The 26,760-nt window shown below is 38.0% G+C and overlaps 1 protein-coding gene across 2 annotated transcripts in view; it reads right to left on the reverse strand.

Moving 5' to 3' along the window:
- LOC123321548 (neurotrimin-like) overlaps positions 1 to 26,760 on the reverse strand; it is a 652,977-nt gene that overhangs the window by 463,637 nt on the left and 162,580 nt on the right. The window contains exon 2 of one of the 2 annotated variants that reach the window (XM_044909212.1): positions 7,907 to 7,915. The exons of the other annotated variant lie outside the window; for it this stretch is intronic. Within the exon in view, the coding sequence (XP_044765147.1) occupies positions 7,907 to 7,915 (9 nt within the window). The remainder of the gene's footprint in view (positions 1 to 7,906; positions 7,916 to 26,760) is intronic. 2 annotated transcript variants of the gene reach the window in all.

Here is a 26,760-nt window from a genome sequence, read left to right on the forward strand (position 1 = left end):
GTACATTTTTTTTTCTGAGCTGCAAGGTGTCATTCATATTTCGGCGCGATTTATCAGTACTGAAAATGCTGCAGTTTTGTCCTCATTTATTATGCGATTCAGAATACACCATATTTTCCTGGGAAGATCTAAACCAGGAACTGTTTTCTAGGGATCAGTAACTAATTCTTTGTTGAAAATAGTGCACCTACTCCATTCACACTGCCAAACGTCTTTGTCCCTTATATTCGAATTAAGAAAAGAGTTGTACCATAGAGGTTTATGCGACTTCAGTCTTGGAATTGTATTTTCTGGAATGTTGGAAAGGAGTCGGAATATGATTGGAACTTATTCCAGGAATTCATAACCGCAGTCGGTCTACGAATATCAGGCGGTACAATGTTTGAAAGAACTGGTAACCATTGAATAGGTGAATATCTAATAGTTCTCATGAAAAGATCCAGCTGTGCATCAATTTTTTGCACATGAGCACTATTAACCAAAACGAAGCTAGAGCTGCCGTTCTAAGAGTAGCTGCATCAGCACCCCATGAAGTACCCGTTAGTTTATGAAGGATATTATTCCTAGTTTTTAACTGTAGACGCCAATTTTTTAAATGGGCTTTGAAATTTATCGAGGAATCCAGTTTAACTCCTAGATATTTAGGATTGAAGTTATGTTCCAAAAACGAATTACCAAAAATTACACTCAATTTTTTATAGGTATTTTTGATGATTGTTCAAATGGAAACACAAAACCTCAGTTTTATTTGGGCTAGGACGCAAACGCCACTCGAAAAAGTAATTCCTCAAAATTTCTAAATCTGTAGATAGATTATCCTCTATGCATCTAAAATCAGAATGACGGAATGCGAGGGTGGAAAATAATACCCTAAATGATAGTCAGAGGGATAGAAATATTTGGCGGAAGAGATTGCTTGATGGACGTAGTATAATTACGAACTGCTGTGGAACGTCCTATTCATAAGTTAATTTCGTTATCAAAAGGAGTGCTTTAAAACGATACCTCTTTATTGATTTATTCACCTCTATACCTGGATATAGTAAGTGCTATTTTCATTTGCAAATTTGAAAATCTCCACTCAAATGGCAAATCTGCAATAATCATGCAATAATTTCACAATATATTTCAGAATGGCGAAAGTGCAGGTATAAGTTATAATACTTACCATGGTTGTAAAATGGTGGAAGCAGCGGTCACCTTCCTTCTTTGACTGGAAATGGTTGATTTTTCCTGGATTGTTGGCACTATTGGTCGGGAAAGGGGGAATTGCATTACTGGCGCCCATGCATTGACGGCGCGTGGGACCACCTCGGCGTCTTTTTATTACATATTTCGAGGGGAGACGGTGTTCTGGACACATTTTCAGTTGTTGCAATTTTGATTTTTATTTTATTGTCGGGGCGAGAAAAATTTTATTCCGTCTGGCATCAGCAACTACAACATGCCATTCCCGTGTGTCTGCGGAAAGTCATATGCTACGCAGCGGAATTTAGCAGACCATCAGAGACGCTTTTGTAGGGGACCTCCCACTGGAGTGGAAGGACAATGCCCAGAATGCCAGAGTGTCTATGCCTCATATCAGGCAATGCGCTCTCATATGCGTCATGCGCACCCTGACCAGTATAATGCCGACTTAGCGGCAGAAGTGGGGTCGAGAGAGAGAAGAAATAGGTGGACAACTGGTGAGCTGGAGGAGATGAGGCTCGACTAGAGCTGGACTACAACGGCACGGCAGTTCTGGACTATCTTGCCCAGAACTTAAACAGACCTCGTGAGGGTATTAAAAAGAAGCGGTACATCAGAGAATACACGGGGATTTTACAAAACCGTAGGGATAGGCGTGCGGAGGTTGACATCATAAATCTGGCGCCTGCTGACGAAGATCTGGAGCAGTCGGACGAGGATGGTGATGGGTTGGACGGTGCATCGACTGCAATGGCTGATGAGAATATCGCCTCTGACACACTTCCTGAGAGTGCTGAAGAGCCAGATCTCACAGACCCAGTACTACAGCACATACTATCGCTGTGCAGCAGCTCAGAAGATCTAGAGCTGATTTTGGTGTGCCAGGCCGTTTGCACACGAGCAGAAGGATTCCAACAAGCCTTCGACTCATGGGTTGAAAACATCTGCAGGTCGTATGGACGCACTCTAAAATCTGGTCCAAAGAACCAACCAAAAAAGCCAGAGTGAATTGCTGGCCGGAGGAGGTACACAGCGCAGCTATACCAGTATATGCGGCGTAAGTTCTCCTCCAATCCCAAACAGCTGGCCAACGAGATAATTGACGGAATGGAACCCTCAAACAGCAATATCCATCCCAATCCTGCCACAATTGAGGAGCACTATAAGAAGATTTTCTCTGAGAAGTCACCCACTGATGAAAATCCAGTGTATGACTTTCTCCCTTCCGAGTGCAAGGTTTACTCTCCGATCACCAACGCTGAGCTTCTTGAATCAGTTCAAAAAATGGGCAAAACAACTGGAGGCCCAGATGGCATCGACTCGACCAGATTGGCTAAGATCCCGATCGAAAAGCTGGAGGTTATGGCCAACTTAATGATATTGGCGAAATACGTTCCCTCTCCACTACGGAAGAGCCGTACTATTCTGATCCCGAAGACCAAGGACAATTTGGAGCAGGTTGGCAACTGGAGGCCGATCACTATCTCCTCAATCTTGTTGAGGTTAGTCAACAAGATTATCGCCAAAAGACTATCCAATAACATCACCCTGGATGAGTGCCAGCGAGGTTTTGTCAATCTTGACGGTTGTTTCGCCAATAACATGACCCTTCAGTCTGTCATAAAGGGCCGGCGTTTGAGGGGCACTGGATCCTGGCACTGAACAACAAAGAGCTTTTGCAGAGTCTCTCATCACACCATCAGGAGAGCCCTCAGAAGATTCCGTGTGGACGAGGACACCACGGAATATATCATGGCAACAACAAGATCAATTCACCACGATCTTTTGTGGGGACACAGAGATTACCACCCTCCAGATTCTGCGAGGAGTGAAGCAAGGAGACCCACTAGCTTCCATCCTCTTCAATATGGTGATGGATGAGCTCATTAGTAGCCTGAAGATTAGAACCGGTGTCCGATTCGGCGAGACGAACATCCCTGTGCTTGGGTATGCAGACGACCTTCTGCTGTTGGCAGAAAATACCCGATATGCCCAGTTTCTGCTGAACATCGCCAGGAAATTTTTGGAGGCACGTCATCTTACTCTAAATCCAGCGAAATGTAGAGCAATCCTATGGCCGTGGTGCCTTCAAAGAAGAAGTTATTTTTGCATACCACACCTAAGTTCTACATTGGTTCGACGCCAATCCCCCCAACGAAATCTATTGGAGATGCCTTCAAGTACCTAGGCTTTCATTTTTCTTGCCAAGGTGCAACTCCTTGCTCCGTGAGAAACCTGTGTGAACAATTGAGTAGGATTCAAACCGCACCTCTCAAACCACAGCAGAAAGCACACATAATCAAGACCTTCCTGATTCCCAGGTATATCCATGCGATGCAGTCCCCTTCGATCAACATCAAAACATTAAAGAAGGTGGATTTACTTGTTCGGCAAACCTACAAAAGGATCCTTAAATTACCATCCCATATCATAGATGAGGTACTATACACCCCAACCAGATTGGGAGGTTTGGGACTGTTCTCGTTCACTCGGAAAATCCCTGTTATCATGAGAGACCGTCTAAGATCCTGTAAAACTGGCTTCCCACTCTTTGCGTCATTTATGGCCGAGAATGGCTACTGGGATGAAAGAGTGAACAAGATGATCAAACCCCAATTCAATAGTAAGGATGCGATTGATAGAGCAAATGCCACCAGGCTCGAGGGTTCTTTTTATGTTGGGGGTATTTCGCAAGCGGTTAGTGACAACGTGTCGAACCATTACATCAATTCTCCCCCTTCTTGTTGGTCGGGTGAGGATTATGTTCGCGCAATTAAGTTGCGCACGAATACCTTGCCAACTAGAGGTCTCCCATATGGTCCCAGGGAGGCCAAGCTTTGTCGAGGCGGCTGTGGACGAATTGAGTCGCTCTGTTATGTCCTCCAGCGATGCCATTTAGGCAAGGGAAAACGTTTGGCCAGGCACAACTTTGTGGTCAGGAGGATGTGCACAATGGCGCGAGCCAAAGGTTGGGAAATAACTGAGGAGCCGAACATCCGCGACCTCAGTGGGCGCCTGCACAAACCAGATATGGTTTGCATCAAGGGGAACGAAGTCGTGATTGCTGATGTCGGTGTCTCATGGGAGGGCCCTAGAGTACTAGGTGAGACATATGACGCAAAAAGGGCTGTATACAACCAGCCAGACTTTGTTGACGCACTCCGGCGGGCTCATCCGGAGAAACGCATTGAGGTTTTGCCCTTTATTATTGGCGCTCGGGGTATCTGGTGTCGCGAAAGCTCATCGCTGCTGGAGAAGCTCTCCATTAACACCCAATCGAACAGGAGGGAGCTTGTTATCACGACCATCAGAGGCTCGTGCTCAATCCATATCGACGTGATGCGGAAGGCATGGGATGGTTGATGTACTTTTTCGCTACCTCTGGCAAGGTCAACAGAGGAAAGGACATATGTGCGGTTTCGCGGTGTTTGCGTTCAGTGACCACTCCGTCACTGTAAAATATGACAAATTCATAGTATTATGACTCATGCTAAAGCGAAAGATTCCCGAAATATATAGATTCAGATGTTAAAGAATTCGTCATATCGTATGCATTGGTGGCGAATAAAGATTGCCATTATTAGAATTTGTTTTTTCTGCTTGCTAGCACAGTACAATAACTTACACAGTCTCAATTGATCCCATATTGGGAAATATATAGTCCAATTGCTGAAAGTGATTTTTCATTAAACGATTCATTTTATGCCTCTGGTATAATTCTTATATTGTTGACATGGGGCTGTCCATTAATTACTCAATGTTCCCTGAGATACCTGCTGGTTTTCTAGATGAATTTTTGTGCAAATTCTATTGCAAAAGTATTGTATACCATTGATGGAATTATCATATTTCCGTTGAGAAGGCTTTTGTTGAACTCCCACAACATGTGAAATTCTTTCAGGGAGAACGACAAAATAAAATATGATAAAAAATTTTACAGATTCTGCCCTCAATTTGTCCATGCCAGTGGAAAAAAAGATTCCGATATATAGTCAATGATTTGAAATTTTTCGGATTTGTCACACTCTTTGCTTTATCTTCAAGAAAATACAGCACGCCATGGTTGCGGAATCGTTTGATTCGAATCTAAATATGGAAATCGTGAACGTGATTACCCCTAACGAAATTTGAATTTGATACGCATCATATATCGTGTTAGGATTCGTCTGTCGAGACTTCAGACGAAATTAGATTTTCCATGCGCAGTGAAATGTCGATTAGGTCTTTCATCTGTAACATGCATATTTTCATCACTCATCGTTATAAAGGTTTATACTGAAGAAATGAGATATTTATGCCAGAGTACGGATCAGTCGACATAAAAACCGCCTTTCCTGGTTGAAAATTATTGAAGTTTGAACTCATCAAAAATGATAGAAGTACAAATACGGGGTCAGGAGTAACTGTATGCTTGTTCAAATTCGTAACTTCAGCGATCGAACATCCAGGTACTCAAATCGTTTTAATATCCAATAAATTAAATTTTCTTATTAAATATTGATAATTTCATAGACGAAGTTTAGGGGACCCAATCAGTGGAGTGGAAATAAGGTTGCGGATATTCTTTAGGCTGCCTTCAAACCGGGTTTTCGGACACTCCAGAACTATGTTACTGACTGATGATTCGTTGTACCTATCACAATAGGGTGAAAGATTTGCTGCAGGTCCCATGACTAGTTTGTACCCTTTCGAGGTCGCACTATTATATTCGTTCAATGTAAAAATCTGCTACCTGGTTGTAGTGTCTTCGACTAGATAAGAGCTTCTGACACCTTGCTGTCACCACTGTGTGCGCCATAGTTCTTCGGTTGAAAAATTTAGTTAGTTGGCTAGCTGTCCTAACAGTTGGTAGTCTTGACTTCAGCACAAATTGTGTTAGAAGTACAGTGGAATCATGAATAAGTTGCACAGGACTATTGGCTAATTTTACAGCTTCAAATTTGATAGGAAAGGGACATCTCAGCTGTTGGGGAGCTACTTTGCTAAGGCCTGGAAGCCTACTCGTTATTCATCTGTTTAATTCTATTGAAGAATTACTCTTTGAAAGACGAATATCTACTTATCTATGTATCATACTATTATACGCCGCTATTTTCTGCGATCAGGGGTGTGTTGAGTTCTTATGAATTGTTTTATCCGTATATCATGAAGGTTCATGAAAGATGTTTTACTAATCGTCAAATCCAAAAATTGATTTTATTATTTAATTCTATTTCGATCCCATCAAACTCTTGATATCGGAAGGTTTTAAAACGAATGATACTTTAGGTAAATCTATATTAATAAAAGAGGATCTATGGTTTACTTCAAAATGCTTTATTGTTCAAACGATCGCACCAACTTGGACATTTTTTTTTTGTTGTGTTTATTATTGTTAGGGCAAGGTTTATATAACAAAATATTCCCAAAAAAAATTGTACAGAACAGAAAAAAAGGCATTCCTTTTTCTTACGACCAATCGAGCAATCACGATGAGTTAGTTATTATTATCTACCCTAGAAATAATTTAAATGGCAAAACTAGGTTTGCCGGGTCAGCTAGTACATAAAAAATGATGAAGATGAAACGAATAAGCCAGATAAATGTTGAGTTGATAAGCTTACTTGTAGTAATTGTTTATTTGTTATTTAGGTCACACTAGTAGAAAATTTCAGAAGAGAGTATAAAAACACAGAAATTGTTTCATTCAAGGCACTGGAAACTCCAAGATTACTGAGCATCTATTGAATGCAAAACACAACTCCAACAAAGACTTCGAAATTTTACATATAGAATCCGAAAGTCAGAAGCTGAATCTTTTAAAAGAGAGGTTAACCGTTCTACGAGTGACAGCTCTTCCTGAATTATTAATTGTTTTCCACACTAACCCCTGTGAGGAATATGTACGTGCGGTTACCAGTGAACACAATGAAGGGTTTCTTGAGTTCAATGGCGGTCATCGCTTACTGTCATATCTCTTAACCTGCTAAATACCTTTCATAAAAATATTTTGTTGAATAAAAAACCAGAATAATACCCTATATATCAACATTGCCTAATAAATATTTTATGAAAGTAATAGAAATTCCATACTCATTTTGCAATGTGTCACGATTATCGTTTGTATTCTTGATAGGTAATATATTTCGAATTGTGTTATTCTTTATTTCAAATGATTTATTCGGTGCTGATCGTTTGAAAATTGACTTCAAAGCCCTTAATTGAACTTCTTGACGTGTTCGTATGTCCATTTATATTTTGCATAACTCATTATCAACCGTACTGACTTGAACAAACGAATCTGTAGAATCAACTGCCTTATTTTCAAATTTTGATAAGTTCAATGTATTTTTCAGGTATATTTTTCATTAGTGTTACTATTAGAAATTTGACAGCAGTGAACTTGAAAGGTTGATGAAATTGATTTCCTTATACAAAAAACTCATTTCCTATTATTTTTCCCATATTTTGATGACGTGTTTTTATCGAAAACTTTTTGGATTATAATAAAAATAGAGTTCAAAGTGATCAATCTCACGTCGGTTCACGGTACCAATTTCAATAGACACATCTACTAATTCCAGGCTGAAAAGTGGACAAAAAACGGATTTCATTATCTACGTCTTTCAAAACGTGAGCTGTGCAGATTTCAATCAAATACAACTAGTCACATCTTTACCAGTAACGAGGAGAGTTAACATCATTGATGGAAAACTTCAGCTAATAAGGTTATTCTCACCGGAAACACCTGAAAAAAAAATTATTATTTCAGTAAGCAGAAAGTACCTCTGAAATGTATAAAATAATTCACAGTAATGCATGGATAAAGCAGCTTAAACGCGCGACTGTGCTCGCGCGATATATTATATTGAAACGCTAGTTAAAGATATAATTAAAATAATTCAAGAAAAAAAACTAGCAGAAAATCAGCAAATCTCAGTATTGAAAATGAAATCGAAAAGAATTAAAAACCAATAATCAGCTCAAAAATATTTAATAAGCATGTAATGAAAACCCTCACGATGGAGAAAACTGAAAGAAAACTTCGATTCCTGAAAGGTTCGTTCAATCTTCCTGAAAAAATCAACAATTCCCTGCGTGCTACGATATAACCCCCCAAACGCCCTTAGCCCAATCGGAATGATATTGACCCTTTTATAACCTCGCCTCGAATTAGCCCTCATATTTCTTGCCTAAATTGGTAATTGTACAACCTGTACGGAACTTCGAGTCCAGACTCTTCCAGAATGTATGCAAACTGCTCGTAATCAAGAAGACGAGAACAACGGCCCTTTACCACAGTCAGATGGCATGGTCGAAAGAATGAATCGAGCTGTTGGAAAATATCCGACCAAAGTGGTCTCTGAATATCAAAGAGATTGGAATTGGAACTTCAATTATTCACCATGGCCTACAGATCTTCAGGACAAGAATCTACATGAGAGACATCAGCCTGTATTATGTTCGGCGAGAAATAAGGTTCTCTTGTGACCTGGACTTTGGATGTAAGCCCAGAATGGAGATAGCTGTTGAGCAGCTTGGAAGGCAGTCTACAGAACATAAATGAGTCCGACAGAATCTCCAAAAAAGGAGTGATCCAATAAAAACTCAGTGTGATAGCAAAGCTGCAGAAGGTGGTTTCAATTTTTGAGAGTTGTTCTGGCTTTACAACCCGTAGAAGAAGAGAGAATTATCATCTGAGCTTCTGAAGGATTGGGAAGAAGGATACACGGTGATGAAAACTACCAAAGATGTTGTGTACCGTATCTAGCAACTACACAGATGAATGAGGCGAGCGGTTCATGTTAATCGTTTGGCGGGATAAGATTCGGACTACGACGAACATGACTATGGAGAAACTGGGAAAGCTAGATTCAGAATGATCACTGAGAAGCACAGGATCTCTTCTCTTTGCCTGAAGTTCATTTGATAGCCCAGAGTGCCGCCGAATACCTACGTATATCCAGAGGAATGGCATTCGTTTTCAGGAAGAAAGGACCCCGCACACTTACTTAGGAAAAGCGGGTCCAGTGAATTTTCCCCATTTTAACATATTATATTTATATCAACCTTAAGAACAATACATCAGATTTTCACGAAGGTCTTACATCCGGTTTGTTCTATAGAGCGTTCCAAAATTGCAGCTACGGAAAAATGAATCTTAAAATTTTGATGATAATTCTTCTAATTTTCAAAATTTCATCATGATGCCTTGGGTTCTGAATAACAAGATATCACAGATATCCAAACACCGTCCACCACGTTATATGTTTCGATATACAGACTGTTTCATGAAGCTGTATGAGTAACTGAATGTAACTTTGTTAGTGACTTTGTGACCACCCTGAGATTTTCAGAATATGATATCATGATGTATGTCCACCTCTGTAGGAAGTTTCATTAATGTACAAAAAATAGTTGCAAAATTATTCAGGTTTAAATTCGGATTTCATACAATTTTTCTCCAAAACTTATCTATAGTTGAGATTGCTGTCAAGGAATATAGGTTTTCATTCATTATAATTATTATGATAGGTATTGATGGTCGGTCCAAAGGTGTTTTTATTCAGGAATGTACAGGATGGACATTATTCTGTGTCACTAATCTCCTCATATCGCTATCTCAAAATCTGTTCATATAGAAAAACAGTATTATCATTCCAGGTTGAAACCATGATGTATGTACAAAGAACAGTTGTAAAATTATTCAGGTTTACATTCGGATTTCAACAATTTTACTTTAAAACTTATCTGTATTTTAGATTATTGTCAACTATTTGATTTTATATGAATTCTGAAGGCTACTCTGTGACCTTTCAAAATGACGTTTTGTGTGATTGTTTAAACGGTTGGTTAGCTTTCCTTCTGTTAAGTAGTTTTCAGTTAGTTTTTTTTTTAATCGTTGTGACCATTATTGTTATAGAGTTATAGAAAGTTAATGTGAAAAGACAGCAATGAATGCGCGAAATAGATATGCATGTTTACTATGTGATCATGAGTTTCCATTAAATAACCTCAGACGAATAGATAGAGAAGATGATGTCGATAAGAATAATCTGGCTGTTTCGAAGCGCGAAGTATTAGAATAACATTTTTATGTAAATTGGTGTTAGAGTCTTTACCTGTAAATAATTGCTTTATATCCGGTCGAAGGTCGAAAATATGGTCAAAAATGAAAAATCTGTCATCAGTCGTCAAATATATTTTTTCAATCAATCTTTTTTTTTTTAAAACCTTGGAAACATCAAATGGCTACTTTACAATTGAAAATTAATAACACCTTATAAAATTCTATGAAAAATATAACAATTCTCCCACCCAGTAATTGACTTGGGAAATGACAATTACTTCTTAACATCTAAAACAATAAGTTTTGCAACATGTCTTCGATAAATGGTGTTGTTGGAGTTTCTAACATCCACTGTTCTTATTTTCCCATCCTTTGCTGGGTAGACGTTGATAACAACAGCCTTCTGCCATAAATTCCTAGGTCCATCTGGATCCACCATTATAACAACGTCACCCAGTTGTATGCTTCTTTCTCCATTGTCTCTATACCATTTACTGCTTCTGATTAACGTAGGTAAATATTCTCTTGACCATTTTGACCAAAACATATCAGCTAACCTTTGTTCAGCTCTCCAAGAAGACATCAAATTTAAGTCTTTTTCTACAGTTTCGGTGAATGATGGTGAAATATTGGATGGTCCAATCAAGAAATGATTGGGAGTCAAACTTTCTGCATCGTCCGAATCAAGTGATACAAGAGTCAATGGCCTGGAGTTGAGAATGCTTTCACATTCTAAAAGTACTGTCCGGAGTACATGCTCTGGCGGATATCTGCATTTTAAAATTTCTTTCATTATTTTCTTGATACTTTGTATTAATCTCTCCCAGCTCCCACCCGTATGAGGTGCTAGAGGGGGGTTGAAGAAAAACTTGATTTTTCTCATCACAGTGAAATCCAAAATTTCTTTGTTCTCAATTTTCTTGAATTCTTCGGTAATTTCCTTCTCAGCACTCTTAAAACAAGAACCATTGTCACAATAAATTTCATCTGGAAAGCCTCTCCGACAGCCGAATTGTCGAAGAACATTGATGAAGGAATTGGTTGTCAGGTCATGAGCTATTTCTAAATGTACAGCACGAGTCGTCATGCATGTGAAAATAGCTCCGTACCTTTTCTCCCGGCTTCTTTTTACTGTGACTTCCAGCGGCCCAAAATAGTCAATACCTGTTTTGATGAAGGCTCTGATAGTCGGTTGAATACGGCATTCTGGTAGTTGACCCATAACTGGAATTCTTGGGGTTGACGTCGAATTTTGCAAAGCTGGTAACTATTCCAAATGCTTTTGACGGTTTGTCTCCACCTCAAAATCCAAAATTTTTGTCGCAAATTGTTAATCACTATTTCTTGTCCATGATGGTGAACATCTTCGTGATATTTTTGGACTATAAACTTCGTAATTTTGTGTTGTGGATCCAAAATGATAGGTTTCCTTGTCTGTACATTCAATTCGGATTTTTCTAATCTCCCAGCAAGTCTCAAAAGTCCATCTTGTTCCGAAAAAAAACAATTTAGTGTTCGGAGTCTGCTACTCGATGAGAAGGGTTTACCTTGCATCAATGCATTTATTTCTTCCATGAAAGATTCCTCCTGTACTCTTTCCACCATGTCCTTATTATTACTATCTAATTTCTTATGACCTTGTGCTACAAGATCCATGTCCACGTCCTCAAGAATTCTGTCATCATTGGCAATCCAGTTGCATATAACGAAGCCACCTTGTCCATGAACGTAGATTACGTCTCTTACCAATTTCTTGGCATCTTCCAACTCATCTGCGTTTCCCAAATAGTCATCCATATAATGATGACGTATAATAGCTTCTGAGGCCTCAGGAAAGGTTTCTGCAAAATCTCTGGCATTCCTATTTTTGGCCTCTTGAGCCAGACACGGTCCGCAGGATGAGCCAAAAAATACAACCATGATTTCATAGACATCAGGTTCTACGTTTCTATTCATGCCTCTCCAGAGTATTCTTTGTGCATAACAATCTTCTTTTCTTACTCTGACTTGAAGGAACATCTCTTTTATGTCCGCTGTGAAAGCATATTGCTTTATCCTGAAGTTCAGAAGTATTGTTTGTAGAGAATTGTAAAGGTCTGGTCCGGTCAACAAACAATCATTAAGACTTATACCATTACTCTTTGCCGATGCGTCGAAAACGATTCTCAATTTATTGGGCTTATTTGGATTGATTACACCGAAGTGGGGCAGATACCAAATTTTATTTGAATCTTCTTCAATCTCGCTCTTTGATAGTCGTCTTACGTATTTCTTTTCTTCCATTTCTTCAAATTTTTTAGTGTACATTTCTGCATAATCTTTGTCTTTATCCATTTTCCGTTCGACACAGCGAAGTCGTCTGAAGGCATTCGTTTTACTTTCTGGTAGGTAATACTAAGTCTTCTTTTTTCCATAGTAGTCCTGTCTCGTACCTTTGTCCCACTCTTCTCATTGTAGTATCCAAAGTCCTCTGTGCTCTTCGATCTAGAGGTGATGGAGCCAATTCCTGAGAATTTTCAATTTTCTCTAGTCTCCATTGTTCTTTGACAAGATCGTGAAGAACATCTAAGTCATCTTTTTCTCTGAAAATGTCGAAAGATTGAATATGACACACTGAATTTGGATTTTTCTCGCCGTATTTCAAATTTCCGTGAAGTACCCAACCCAAAAGCGTTTTGCTCACTGCTGGTCCGTTCCAGGGTCCAGCAACTAATTTTCTATTGACAAGAAGCGGCCAATTGTCCTGCCCAATAATTATTTTGGGTTAGGCATTCGTCATTGCAATCACTTTGTCATTAATATAGGGATAATTTTTTCGCAAATTGTTCACATCTACAGTTTGGTGGGGTAAAGATAATTTTGTTGTACGAACACGACGTAACTGGAATTTTGATCCGTTATTTTTCCCTTTGATTGTGAAGCTCACTATCCTAGAATCATTATCATGATGAGTAATATCTTCGTTTGTCCATTGCAAACACAGTGATTGCTTTGGTCCATTCAAATCTAAAGAGTTTGCAAATTCTTCATCAATTAGAGTGATTGTAGAAGCATCATCCAATAAAACGTATGTTTCGACTTCTTTACCATTGTGACACAAAATAACTGGTAGAATTTTCATGAGTGCATTCATGCTATCAGAAACACGGCAATTGGTTTCAGCGGCATTACTATTTTGTGGAACTAAATTGTTTTCTCTCGACTGATTGTGCAAAAGTTTATGGTGTGGTCTTTTGCAGTCATTGATGCCGCATATTTGTTTCTTTCGACATTGTCGGATATTATGAAAAGGTGCCAGACAAGAAAAACATATTTTCTTTTCAGTTATAAGAGACCATCGAGCATCCACTGACAAATTTTTAAATTTTGCACATGAACTCAATGGATGAATTTCTCTGTTACAACAAAAACATCTTTTGTTCGAAATTTTATCTGAAGTTGTCAAAGTGACATCTCGATTCAACTTGTACTTTTGTTGTTTGTCAAACTTAGGAACATGAATTTGTGCTATTGCATTTGCTTTTTCGTCCAACCAATTCGATAATTCGATCAATTTAATATCAACTTTGATTTTAGCAATATGTTCAATCCATAAAAGTTTGTAAGAGATAGGCAGTTTATTCAAAATTTCTGTGATCAACATTGGATTGCGTAAATGATTGTTGTCTTCCAAACATTGTACCGTAGCTACAAAATTCTTGATCTCATCGGAAAATTCAACAAAAAACTCCAATTTCTCTTCTTTGATTGGTGGAAATCTTCTGATTTTGTCTAGCAACATCGAAATAATATATTCTGCGCGTCCAAATCTAGTTTCAAGTAAGTCCAAAACTTTATTCACATTCTTAGGTAATATGAGTAAAGATTGTACCACGCTTCTAGCATTTCCCTTTAAACATTTCTGTAAACGAAACTGATTTTCTTCATCGGAGAATCCACAAACTCTTGAGGTATTTCTGTACTGGTAAATGAAGTTTGGCCAGTCAAGAGGATTTCCATCAAATATCGGTAATTCTTTCGGCAGAGATTGTCTTGTCATGATCTTAGTTATTTGTAGAAGAGTAATTGGGTTTTCATCTCGAGAGGTGGAAGAAGTAGATAGATTTCTGTCAAAACTGTAATCTCTTACCTTCTCTTCAGCTTTCATTTTATCCGTTTTACCTTTGACAGTCCTGTACTTATCTTGTTCTCTCCCAATCGAATATGGGTCCTGTCCGTGATTCCATGGAAGGCGTCCGTCCATCCATTCTTCCATGTTGGGCTCCAATGACTCATGTACCGATTCGGAATTATCATCTTGCTTAGAACTGGACTCGATCGTCCCTTCACTTTCCTCAATTTCGGTCAGCTTCAGCGCTAATTGTAGGTCTTTCTTGCTCTAATTTTTTCTTCTGTATAGCAGTTTCGATTTCGGCTCGTCTTTTCCTTGATGCTATACTGCTCTGACTTATTTTTGACTTGGATTTCGTGACTTTCACATGATTCATCTCTTGGTCTTTCATGTCTTTTGCTGAATATCCTTTTCTTTCTACTTTATCGCATTTTAATTGACCTTCACTTGCGGCAGCTCGTCTCACTGCTTCTTTAGCTTGAAGTCGTTTGCTTCGTCTCAAATTATCTGACTTCGTATCCATAATTTGTCTACCGTAGTGCTGGTTGTTTCAAAAAGTTCGAAGGACCAATGTTAGAGTCTTTACCTGTAAATAATTGCTTTATATCCGGCTCGAAGGACCAATGTTAGAGTCTTTACCTGTAAATAATTGCTTTATATCCGGTCGAAGGTCGAAAATATGGTCAAAAATGAAAAATCTGTCATCAGTCGTCAAATATATTTTTTCAATCAATCTTTTTTTTTTTAAAACCTTGGAAACATCAAATGGCTACTTTACAATTGAAAATTAATAACACCTTATAAAATTCTATGAAAAATATAACAATTGGTGATTATTATTTCAAGTAATGGTGTATATTGAACTAAAACCTAAATGATATGGCAACAATCTTTTAAGAATTAATATACGAGTGAAATTTTTCACAAAGGTCGACATACTCTTATGGTATAATATTTATAAAAATATGCATCCTTAGAGTGCTCAAAGATACAACAACCTGGAATGATAATACTGTTTTTCTATATAAACAGATTTTGAGATAGCGAAATGAGGACATTAGTGACACCGAATAATGTCCATCTTGTACATTCCTGAATAAAAACTCTTTGGACCGACCGTCAATACCTATCATAATAATTATAATGAATGAAAACCTATATTTCTTGACAGCAATCTCAACTACAGATAAGTTTTGAAGAAAAATTGTATGAAATCCGAATTCAAACTTGAATAATTTTGCAACTGTTCTTTGTTCATTAATGAAACTTCCTACAGAGGTGGACATACATCATGACATCATATTTTGAAAAACTCAGGGTGGTCACAAAGTCACTAACAAAGTTACATTCAGTTACTTATACAGCTTCATGAAACAGTCTATATAACGAAACTTAACGTGGTGGGCGGTGTTTGGATATCTGTGATATCTTGTTTTTCAGAACCCAAGGCATCATGATGAAATTTTGAAAATTAGAAGAATTATCATCAAAATTTTAAGATTAATTTTTCCGTAGCTGCAATTTTGGAACGCCGTATAGGACAAAGCGGATGTAAGACCTTCGTGAAAATCTGATATATTGTTCTTAAGGTTGATATAAATATAACATGTAAAAATGGGGAAAATTCACTGGACCCGCTTTTCCTAAGTAAGTGTGCGGGGTCCTTTTGCAATCTATCCGAGCTCTTCAAACAACAGCGTCGTCCCGGGAAATACCTGAGGCTAGCTGATAGCCGGCGGTACCTCTTCTACCTGGTAACCAACAGATTCACTGCTAACAAACCCAGCTACAGATGTATGTTAGATACACTGTTGTACCTGAAGGGTGAACTCGCTCAGCCAAAGCTGGGTTGTGGTCTAGATCAACTCAACTGGACTATCGTTCGAAACATGTTGGATGTCACTTTCAATAGAACAGGAACGAAGAGACTGGTATGCAGTATGACCCTGAGCTCTGAAAACATTTTCTTTTTCGGTATTTGGTATAGCTGTTATCAAGTCATCAACGAATTTTTTCAAAATGTTGGTCTGGCGGTCACTCACAATAAATATTGAGGTTTACTCCGACAGGATATTCTATAGCATTCAGTCTAGACATTTTTATGCATTCCAAATGTAGAGACACAAGGAGCCGTCAACTTTCAACCTTAAAGATGTAGGGCGATTGCTGGTATACCAATGCTGTCATAAAGCGGGGGTTCACGTATTTGGGTCGGTTTCTGACCTGCTATTCATGTTTGGTGTGTTTGGTCACAGAAAAGTACCGAAAGAACCGACAGGAGCACAAACTGAGCCATGGTCTCGTCGACAGAACTTCGTCAGCCAGCCTCTGTGTCCGCAGACACTATACAGGGTCCTGCAAAAGTGCGTTAGACTTCCATAGCTGTCAAACCAGACGTTTTAGAAATTTTGTTGAAAAGCATTCCCTTTGTACTTTCAATTCTGCATCTCAGGAAATTATTTTCTAATATACAGGGTGTTTCCAAATAAAATTATTCAACAAATGAGTGATTTTTGGAATGGAATACCTCTTATATTTTTGCATATTTTGAATGCTCTTCAATACCTCTACCATGATGCAAAATATTAGGGATATTTTTCCAACGGTACCGGGCAAAAGCCCTTTACCGGTTTCCAGAAGCGATAGAAATATGAATTTGATCAGGATTTCTTTTAACTTAAGAATTTGCCTAATCATCGTTCCTAAATGATCAACCTCTCTTATACAGGGTGTCCGTTATCAATGTCCAAATATGAAGAATTTCAAATTGTTTTTCTCGATTTTTTCAAATGTAACACCCTGTAATTTTTTCCATGATGATGTACACAGTTTTTACATTTTGTCAGAAGTAACCTCAGGACTATTTTCACTCCTGTGTCCAGCAGACACGAAAAATGACATTTCAACCAAAAATTTCAGGAATAATGAACATAATAACTAACGGATATTTTAAATGAGTCACACTATGAAACCAAAGTGAATGACCAATTTTTGAAGAACTTTAAAACCCTTTCAAAATTATAATCCTTGAAGTTCAACATGAAAATGATAATGTTTGTCAGAATAAGTAACACATACATAGGTATTATTGGTAACTTGTGTATTCTAACGATTACAGAGTTTTATCGGCATCCAAAAAAATTATTATTCTTGAAATGGATTAACACAATTTTTCTTTGTCTTTTTCAACGCCCCTTTGTTTTTATATGCAATATTCAAATTAAATTTTCCGTTCATGGGCATCCAAAAAAATTATAATTCATGAAATGGATTAACACAATTTTTCTTTGTCTTTTTCAACGTCTGTTTGTTTTTATATCCAATATTTAAATAAAATTTTCCATTCTGATTTCATTTTTCGTGCCTGCTGGACGCAGGAGTGAAAACAGCCCTTTGGTTACTTCTGAAAGAATATAAGGTTTTAAACTGTTTACATCATCATTGAAAAAAATACAGGGTGCTACATTTGAACAAATCGAGCAAAAACAATTTGAAATTCTTCATATTTGGACATTGATAACGGACACCCTGTATAAGAGAGGTTGATCATTTAGGAACGATGACTAGGCAAATTCTTAAGTTAAAAGAAATCCTGATCAAATTCATGTGTCTATCGCTTCTGTAAATCGGTAAGGGGCTTTTACCCCTTTTACTGTTTCGTCAAAATTTTGCAGTTTTTTTTTTTTCAATAAGATCCGCACCGTTGGAAAAATATCCCTAATATTTTGCATCATGTTAGAGGTATTGAAGAGCACTGAAAATATGCAAAAATATAAGGGGTGTTTCCTGAAGTACAGAATTGAAAGTAGAAAGGAAATACTTCTCAACTAAATTCCTAAAACGTCTGGTTTGGCAGCTATGGAAGCCTAACGCACTATTGCAGAACCCTGTATAACTCTAGATATTACTTAATTTGTCTATCCGTTGTTTTGTTAACACTATGGACATGTTCCCTAATAAACTTTTGTATCAACGAAATCAAATGGATAGCCATAACTCGAAGCATACCCAGGCAGGAACTTTATATCACTCTTGGTGGAACTTTATATCACTCTTATGAAAAGCAATACGACCCACATAAACAGAAGGAAAATCCTTGCATGTAATTAAATGGACACATTCCGAATTTAGTAAAGTCGTACTCCTGTCCCTTAGAGGGCTGTAGAGTAACCTAACGAAAAGGGGACCATATTTGGCCACTTTCATATTTTCAGTACTGGATAGGATGTGAACCAACTTTTGAGTCAGTCCCGGAAAAAATGGCGAAGAAACAAACCTAGGTAGAGGAGGTTCGTGGGTCAAGTTATTATCATCCTGTACCAGCACATTGGAGTTGTGAACATCATCATGATTGTAAGGTGGAACTTCATTGTCATGGGGCTCACCGACACCAAGCGAACAGGAACCCTTGCGCTGGTACGTTAAAACATCTTACTCAGAAAAGAAGGTATCTATCTTCTAAGAGAATGTTAAACTCTCTCCTATCTGAATTAGGCAGAAACTCCAGATGAGCAATAGTCCTCACTCTCTTGATGAATGAATGAATGAAAATTCTCGAAAGATGGAAGGAGCATTACTCACAGGTCTTCAATCAAAATAACGACCCGGATTTATCCATTTTAGACCTGCTCCCCGCCTATAGTCCGATGACATCGCTTGATGACGAAATCTCAATGTCGGCGGAAATCATAAGTGCGATTAAAAATATGAAAAATGATAAGTCACCTGGTCTAGACGGCATTCCAGAGGAGATATTCGAAGCCATGGATGAAGACATTGTCAATAGTCTCCTAACACTATTCCGAAAGATCTGGGAACAGAGAGATGTACCACAAGACTTCAGCGACGCTTTAGTTATCAACCTCTATAAGAACAAAGGTAATGCGTCGAATAGCAACAACTACAGGGCACGGGCGTAGCCAGGGGGGGGTTGGGGCCGAAATAATATAGGTACATAATATCAGTTTCAAAGGGTCTCACTTCATATGTCAAAATTAGAAAAATTTCATTTCAAACCCCCCCCACCCGAAACTCAACTCTGGCTACGCCCATGCTACAGGGGCATATCGTTGCTTAGTGTGGCCGGTAAAATTCTCTCGAAGATTATGGCTAATCGGCTCGTTCCACTCTTAGAAAAGCTGTTACCTGAATCCCAGTGCGGCTTTGGACCAAATCGAGGTACGGTGGACCTAATTTTTACACTGCGACAGCTGCAAGAGAAGGCCCGTGAACAACAGTCAAGGATCTATACATCCTACTTCGATTTAAGTAAGGCATTCGACTCGGTGAATCGGAGAGCGCTATGGAAAATCATGGGACGTCTTGGAGTACCCGAAAAATTCTTAGCAGTGTGTAAAAGCCTTCATACCAACAACACCGCTAGAATATAGCATAATGGCTCTAAAACCGATCATTTATTAACCAACTCTGGAATAAAACAAGGCTGCGTATTAGCGCCTTTACTGTTCAATATTTTCACCATAGCTGTATCGATAATTGCTGACATAAGTATGCCCGTAAGAGGTGTTGGGATAAGATTCAGATATGATGAAGGCCTGTTTAACCTGAAGCGCCTCAGAGCAAAAACCCGTACCAAGTTTATCACTGAACTTCAATATGCAGACGATCGTTCACTTATCGCTAGCAGCTCAGATCAGATGGTTCCACAAAGTTTCGAATGCAGAAGTCTTGCTACGCGCGAGTTGTACAACAATTGAGACTCAAGTAACGAGGGTCCGACTCAGATGGAGCGGCCATATTCTGAGGATGCAAGACACGAGACTCCCCAAAATAGCCCTGTATGGCGAATTCACAGAGGGGGCCCGAAAACCAGGAAGCCAGTATAAGCGGTTCAAGGATATACTGCATCAATCCCTAAAATCAGTTAATGCCAATCATAACTGGGGACAACTAGCGTTAGACAGGTCACAGTGGAGGTCTTTGGTCCACAGTTATAATGGAGACTCGAGAAGAATATACAGCGGCGGCCAGATCTGGTTGGAGACTATCCATGCCCTGAGTGTGGAAGGATCTGCAGGTCACGGTAGGGTCTCTTCAGTCACAGGAGGGCACACAGTCGCAACTAGCCCTAAGAAATTACAAGTCTGTTCGCAATATATATTTTTTTTCTTCCTCTTTTTGTAGATTTATTACCGGTAACGGGATACAGCAATGAATGAATGAACTCTCTTAAGCAATCCCTTAAACAAGTTCACCTTCGTCCTCAAATCGAATCTCGACTTATAATATACGTAAATGATTCTTGATAATTATTGATCAAGCAAGATCGAAACCATGGTCAGCATCTACTCTTCATTGACGAGACAGTCGTTCTTTCAGCATCCTCAGTAATGGCGGATCGCTAGTTGGATTTAGATCGTGTCATTTGCGGATTTTCCAATCGGCCTGTTTTGTGCGTCCGAATATCATTCACTTATTATCTAGTTTGAATTCCTATGAATTCCGCCTTAATAATCAATAATTAAAGGATCATCATGTTCATTTCCTTACCGTGCGAAACGGTACAAGTTTAATGTTTCCGCGCTTCTTCTCATCATATGTGATGGATGCGTCTGCAGTCCACGAGACTAAAGTTTGCTCTGGGGTCGGGTGTGGGGAAATTCAATCTCGGTTTGTTGGCTGCTGAATGGTGCTCGAATATGTTGATACTAGGTAGAACTCGCCAGCATTTAATATTGGAGAATTCAAAAATCTAGACGCCCTCTGCCGATTGAATTACTAAACTACTTTGTCAGTACTGCAAAGTCAAAACAAGTTTCGTTTCTTATGTTTCCTCTTATCTCACGTTGTCCAACAAAGTATTATGATTATTATTTGGAGAAGTTATATTGGGATTATTGTCTGGGTTTCTGAATAGAAATATTGATTACGAAAAAATATTGGAAAGGTATTTATACAAGCGCTTTCAACTGGCAGGTGTTAGGTTAAACGATTTTTCTTTCCGAGAGTTTTCTGCTAAATTCAATTGATGATTTAGAAATACAATTTCATAATTTTCATACTTCTTAATGAATTTTTTTTCTCATCTGTAGAACTTGTTCTATGAGCTGAATCATATTTATGTCTCTTGAGATTTCAGTGTGAGCAATACTAAGATGTCTAATACTCTGGTGTATTCACTGATTCGATATTGTTTTTAATTTCGTGGGGATATCGGACCAATTTCGTTTTTCCCACTGTAGGTAGCGCTGTTTAGAATTTGACAGAGCATTGTCAATTGATATTTGAAAATAATTTGAATACTTTCCTACGACTTACGAATATGTTGTATTTATAAGCGATTATAGGTGTGTGAAAATGTATTAGTTTCGAGAAAGGGGTGTAGAACATTCATTTATTCAACATGTCGTTCATTAAGTCCAGGTTTCTGTATGGACAATCAAGAACTACAGCTAAAAATTCGGTGTTGTTGGAATTTGAGGCAGAAAAAATCAGATGAACGAACATTCGGGAAGGATATAGCTAAGTTTTATGGCAACTTCAGCAATATTTCAAAGAAACTGTATTGGAAATACGTAATGTGAATTGTGAGCATGTATTGAGAATCAGAAATTGATAAATCTATTCGAGTTTGTTCTTCAAATATTCTTCCTGAATAGATATAGTGAAAATTACCTTTCTATCAGCTGAATATATTGGATATTTGACCAATCAATTGTGTTTTATTAAAATCATATTGAATTACCCCCCTCACGTATTCAAGTTGTCAAACGGAAATTATCTTGAAGAAGAACAGTAAATACTCCTTTGAACCCTTATTCGGTAGTGTTGAAATGTTGACAAATTTGTTTTTACAACGAAAATTGAAATGTAAATCACAAATATTCCTTAACAGCTGACAAAATGGGCCAGTTCATATTTTGCACTCGTTGATCGATATTCGATATCAACGTAAAACAAAATAAAACGAGAGAGTATCTTGGACTTCCTTTGATAGAACAAGGATAAAACGAAGCAAATGACATGGTGGCGCCGCCACGAAACTGATCCCATATCCCCGATTTTCTGAAATGTTGATGCTTGCAAAAAGTGACAAGTGCACACACCAGTGTTTTAGACATCTTAAGCAATACCTATGTCATAACATGGAATTGAAATATTTCACATAGAAAGTTTAAAACTTCCACATAAACGCTTTACTTCTCAAGATGTTTAGTTTCTACCTCCTTCACAAACTCAGTATATGCTACCTCAACATTATTACCTAGGTTTACTTCAAGAAAGAGTCTGTGGAATAATAGGAATTTGTGTCTAGGTACAGTGGATCACCAATATCATCGCTCGATTTTATTCGTCCCTTTCAAATGAAGTATTTCCGAAGAATGTTAATCTTTCTTTACGAAACTAAATCAATCAATTCACTTCCGATAAATATCTTGATTTACTAGAAAAACGTACAAATCTCGAAAAGAGTACTGACAAACGTCAAAGTTTGTTTACATTTCGCAGCGCCCTCAACGGTTATGGGATTCGCGGAGATCAAACAAGATCGAACTATGGTCAGCATCTACTCTTCCTTGATGACACGGTCTTTCTTTCAGCACCCTCAGTAATGGTGGATAGCTAGTTGGATTCAGATCGTAACATTTGCGGATTTTTCAATTGGTGGACGTCATGCGTCTGTGTATCATTTGTATATTGACCTATATTGTTAATAATGAAAATACGAGGATCTCGTAACAAAAAGTTCAAATTCTTTTCGACTGAATCTTACCATGACAAAACTATGCTAGATTCAAAAAGACAATGTAAAGGGTAATAATAATTATGATTAGTTAATTCCATTCATAGAAATATCATGTTTTCTCTGAACTACTCATATGCGATAAAGATTTATATTGAAAATCCCAACCAATTTGGCAACCGATAATGAAATAAATTCCTAATAAAGATATAATCGAATCAATTTGTTCGGTTTCAGCTCAGATGTAGGGGTAATAAACATCAGATACTCTAGACAAATTGATTTTTATCCGACAGTTTTGCGAAACCTTTCTTGAAATGATTCTCTTCCAATTTTCGATAAAGTTTTCCAGGATGTATTTATTTCTCAGCAGGAAACCAATTAAATGAATCAGATCATTTATTGAATGAGAAGAAAATTGCGAATAGTTCAAGGGTGGACCTATTGCGACTTAAAACATGGTTTGAAAATGTATGCGGGTGGGTAAATTTCTCCAGGGAGAATCGAAAAAAACCAAGCAATTATTTTTATACTGCTTAGCCTACCTATATGAAAAAAAATTTATTCAGTGGCGTGGATGTTTGGAACAATAGTCGAATTTCTTATTCGGGATAATTGAGTTTTTTGATCTTCATCAGAAGCTCCCTAATTTAGCTCCTAGCGAAGATTAGGCTCTTGTCATACAAGGTTTTTACCTTCGGTTTCTTATCCGATGTTTCTAGTTTAATTGGTGGGTATAATGAGATATTTCACAAGTTTTCTTTTGAACTAGTAAAGTCCTTGCGTTAGTGTTTGTTGGTTTGTTTGTACGTTTGTCTTTACATAACCCCGGAACCAAATATCCGATTCTGACGGGAATTTTCAGTGAAGTGTGCAGAATTTATTCAAGTAAGTTCGTCTGGAATTTACCCCTGTGTAATAAAGACGTCAGTATTTATCATAAGCAAGTCGACAATAAAGCCGTTGATTTCAGGCTTCTACAGCCTCCGCTGAAAGGAATAGAGAAAAATTATCAGGTCGATTCTGTAGAGCTCTGAAAGTTATATCTGCGATTGTGTTTATCTAACATTCGAAGATAACTCGTGATAACAAAAATTTGAAATTGTCAATTCAATTGTGACGAGGCAGATTTTACCCCGCCACGAAAAGGAAATTTCTCTACCGATACTTTCTTAATAGGACCTGACAATCGAAGTATTTCGGAAGAAAACCGTTAAATTATCATAGGGGGGATTTACCGATTGATTTCATGTCATTGTTTTCCACCGACCAGTCCCATATTTGTAGCGGAGACCGAATATATCTTGTTTTCAGAATTCATATATTTTAGAATTCTTTCCGTTGAACCGTACTTTTTCTGACTCGAAAAAGGTCTTTGAATTTGTTCCGTTTTTCCTTCTCTTCAGTTGTTTCTGTCTCTTTCCGAGCCCGTTGATTTACCGAACAATTTGAGTTTATCCAATGGGGGACTGAGTTACCCATGGTGGGGACAATTTTCCGGGGTACCTACTTCTTCGAGTTCCGTCGCTGAAGGTCAAGATCAGTATGAATCGTTGTTTGAGAGCTTTATGGAATAATATTCTCTCTAGACTTGTGCTTGGCTGAAAACCGTGAGCTAACCATTTCCTGCTGTATATAGCTTTCCGTTACCGTAGGGTAGCATTTGGGTCCCAGGAGGCCGTTGGGCCCCCCTGATTTTTCCGATTCCTGAATATTTGACCGTTTCATCCCGATTTCCAACCGTTTGAATTATAGTTATAGGTTAGATTCGCCGAGCATAGAGTTGGGATTCCATAACCGTCAAATACCCTCACTGCCGGACTCTGTGGCCGCTGTTTGACAGTCAGCCAGCTTGAGGTCACCGAGAGAGAGAGAGACCGAAGGACACCGGATCATAGACAAACCACCGAGACAGAGATAGAGGGCGTATCCCGGTGAACTGGTGTTTTTTTTTAAATTTTGACCTGACTGAATTCCGTTTATTATTTTTAAAACCGTTCGTACTTTACATTCAATTGTGTCTTGCCTTAGTTGAAATATTTTTCCGGAACCGTGCATGTTTCTTTGCACTCAGTTTAATTGAAACTTGACTTACTTCCGTATATTTTTCCGAAACCGTGCATGTTTCTTTGCACTTAGTTTAATTGAAACTTGACTTACTTCCGTATATTTTTCCGAAACCGTGCATGTTTCTTTGCACTTAGTTTAATTGAAACTTGACTTACTTCCGTATATTTTTCCGAAACCGTGCATGTTTCTTTGCACTTAGTTTAATTGAGACTTGACTTACTTCCATATATTTTTCCGAAACCGTGCATGTTTCTTTGCACTTAGTTTAGTTGAGACTTGACTTACTTCCGTATATTTCCGAAACCGTCCATTTTCCTGAAGTGAACTTTTGCCAGCCGTCCAGCGCCGACCAGACACAGCCGTTGACGTCCACGATTTAGTGTACCTGTCTATTTTCTTTTGTGTACAGTTTATTTTAATAGAAATAAATAGTTGAACATTTATTTTTGTTGCCAATTATTTTGCCAGTGAGAGTCTATTTATTAAATCAGTTTCATCTAAGATTTTAGTTAGAAGAGGTAAGTACTCTTTCTGACGCCTAAAGACCGTTGAAAAGCAGACACTTAGAAGACGCTACCGCACTAGTCTTCATCGATACCCTTCTCCACTGATACTCAAGTCTACCCGGGCTCTCCAATTCTTTGGGGATTCTGTGAGAGACGTGGGGTTTGACTGATTGCCCCACTGGCGCCCGAGCAACCGTAAGGAGCTGCCAGAGTACGAAAAGTCTATCACACAATCCAAAATAAGGATCCATTTTGTGCCGAAGGACATGAAATAAATGGAAATGAAATTGAAAATTACTCTTGTCTGTGCCATTTGAATATTGGCTATTCTTATCATGCACTGTATTTTATTCAAATTATACATGTTCACAGAATGAACTATTTATATATAAATATATAAACTATTATTATTTTTTCCTGAAGAAAAATGCACCTAATAGCATATTTTTTTCAAGAATATTCTGCGAGATATGGCAGATTGAAAATTGCAAATTGGGACAAGAAATTATATTCTCCGCTCTGCACTTTCGATGTCAATACTAGGAGTTCTGTAAGTGTACACACACTCATATGACTTAGCAAGGAAAACGTTGATCCAACTAACAAATGTTGTATACGTTAATTTATCACATAGATACAGTGTGATGCATGTTTTTGCAGAGATATTCATATCGTCCATAGATTCGATGGTTTTTCATGGATTTCACCTAAATTTTTACACTTGCGAATTTTTTTTCAGGGGTATCAGCTTGAGGAGGCTGGCTTTGAACGTAAACGTATGATGACATACTAATTTTCTTAGCCACGGAAAATTATTTTGTGTTGCACTTTTTCCTGATTTTTCTATATGAATCTCACAGATTTCTAAATGTTGTCTGGAAGTTTCTATAACTAAAAAACAAACGATACCCAAGACAGAGTTGAACATGATGCATAAGAAGTTCGGTCCAATGATTGTCGTCAACTTATTCTCTGAGACATTTTCATTTCCGAAGCATAAAATTTACAGATATGAATTCGTATAGGAGTAGAAAACATTTTAATCATCTGCCACCTTCCGTAAAACGATTAAACTTGAGAATGTCCAGGAAAAAAAATAGAAAACCTCTTATGAAAAAGGGGATATTATTAT

Source organism: Coccinella septempunctata, chromosome X (genome assembly GCF_907165205.1).
Source record: "Coccinella septempunctata chromosome X, icCocSept1.1, whole genome shotgun sequence".
Lineage (NCBI taxonomy): Eukaryota > Metazoa > Arthropoda > Insecta > Coleoptera > Coccinellidae > Coccinella > Coccinella septempunctata.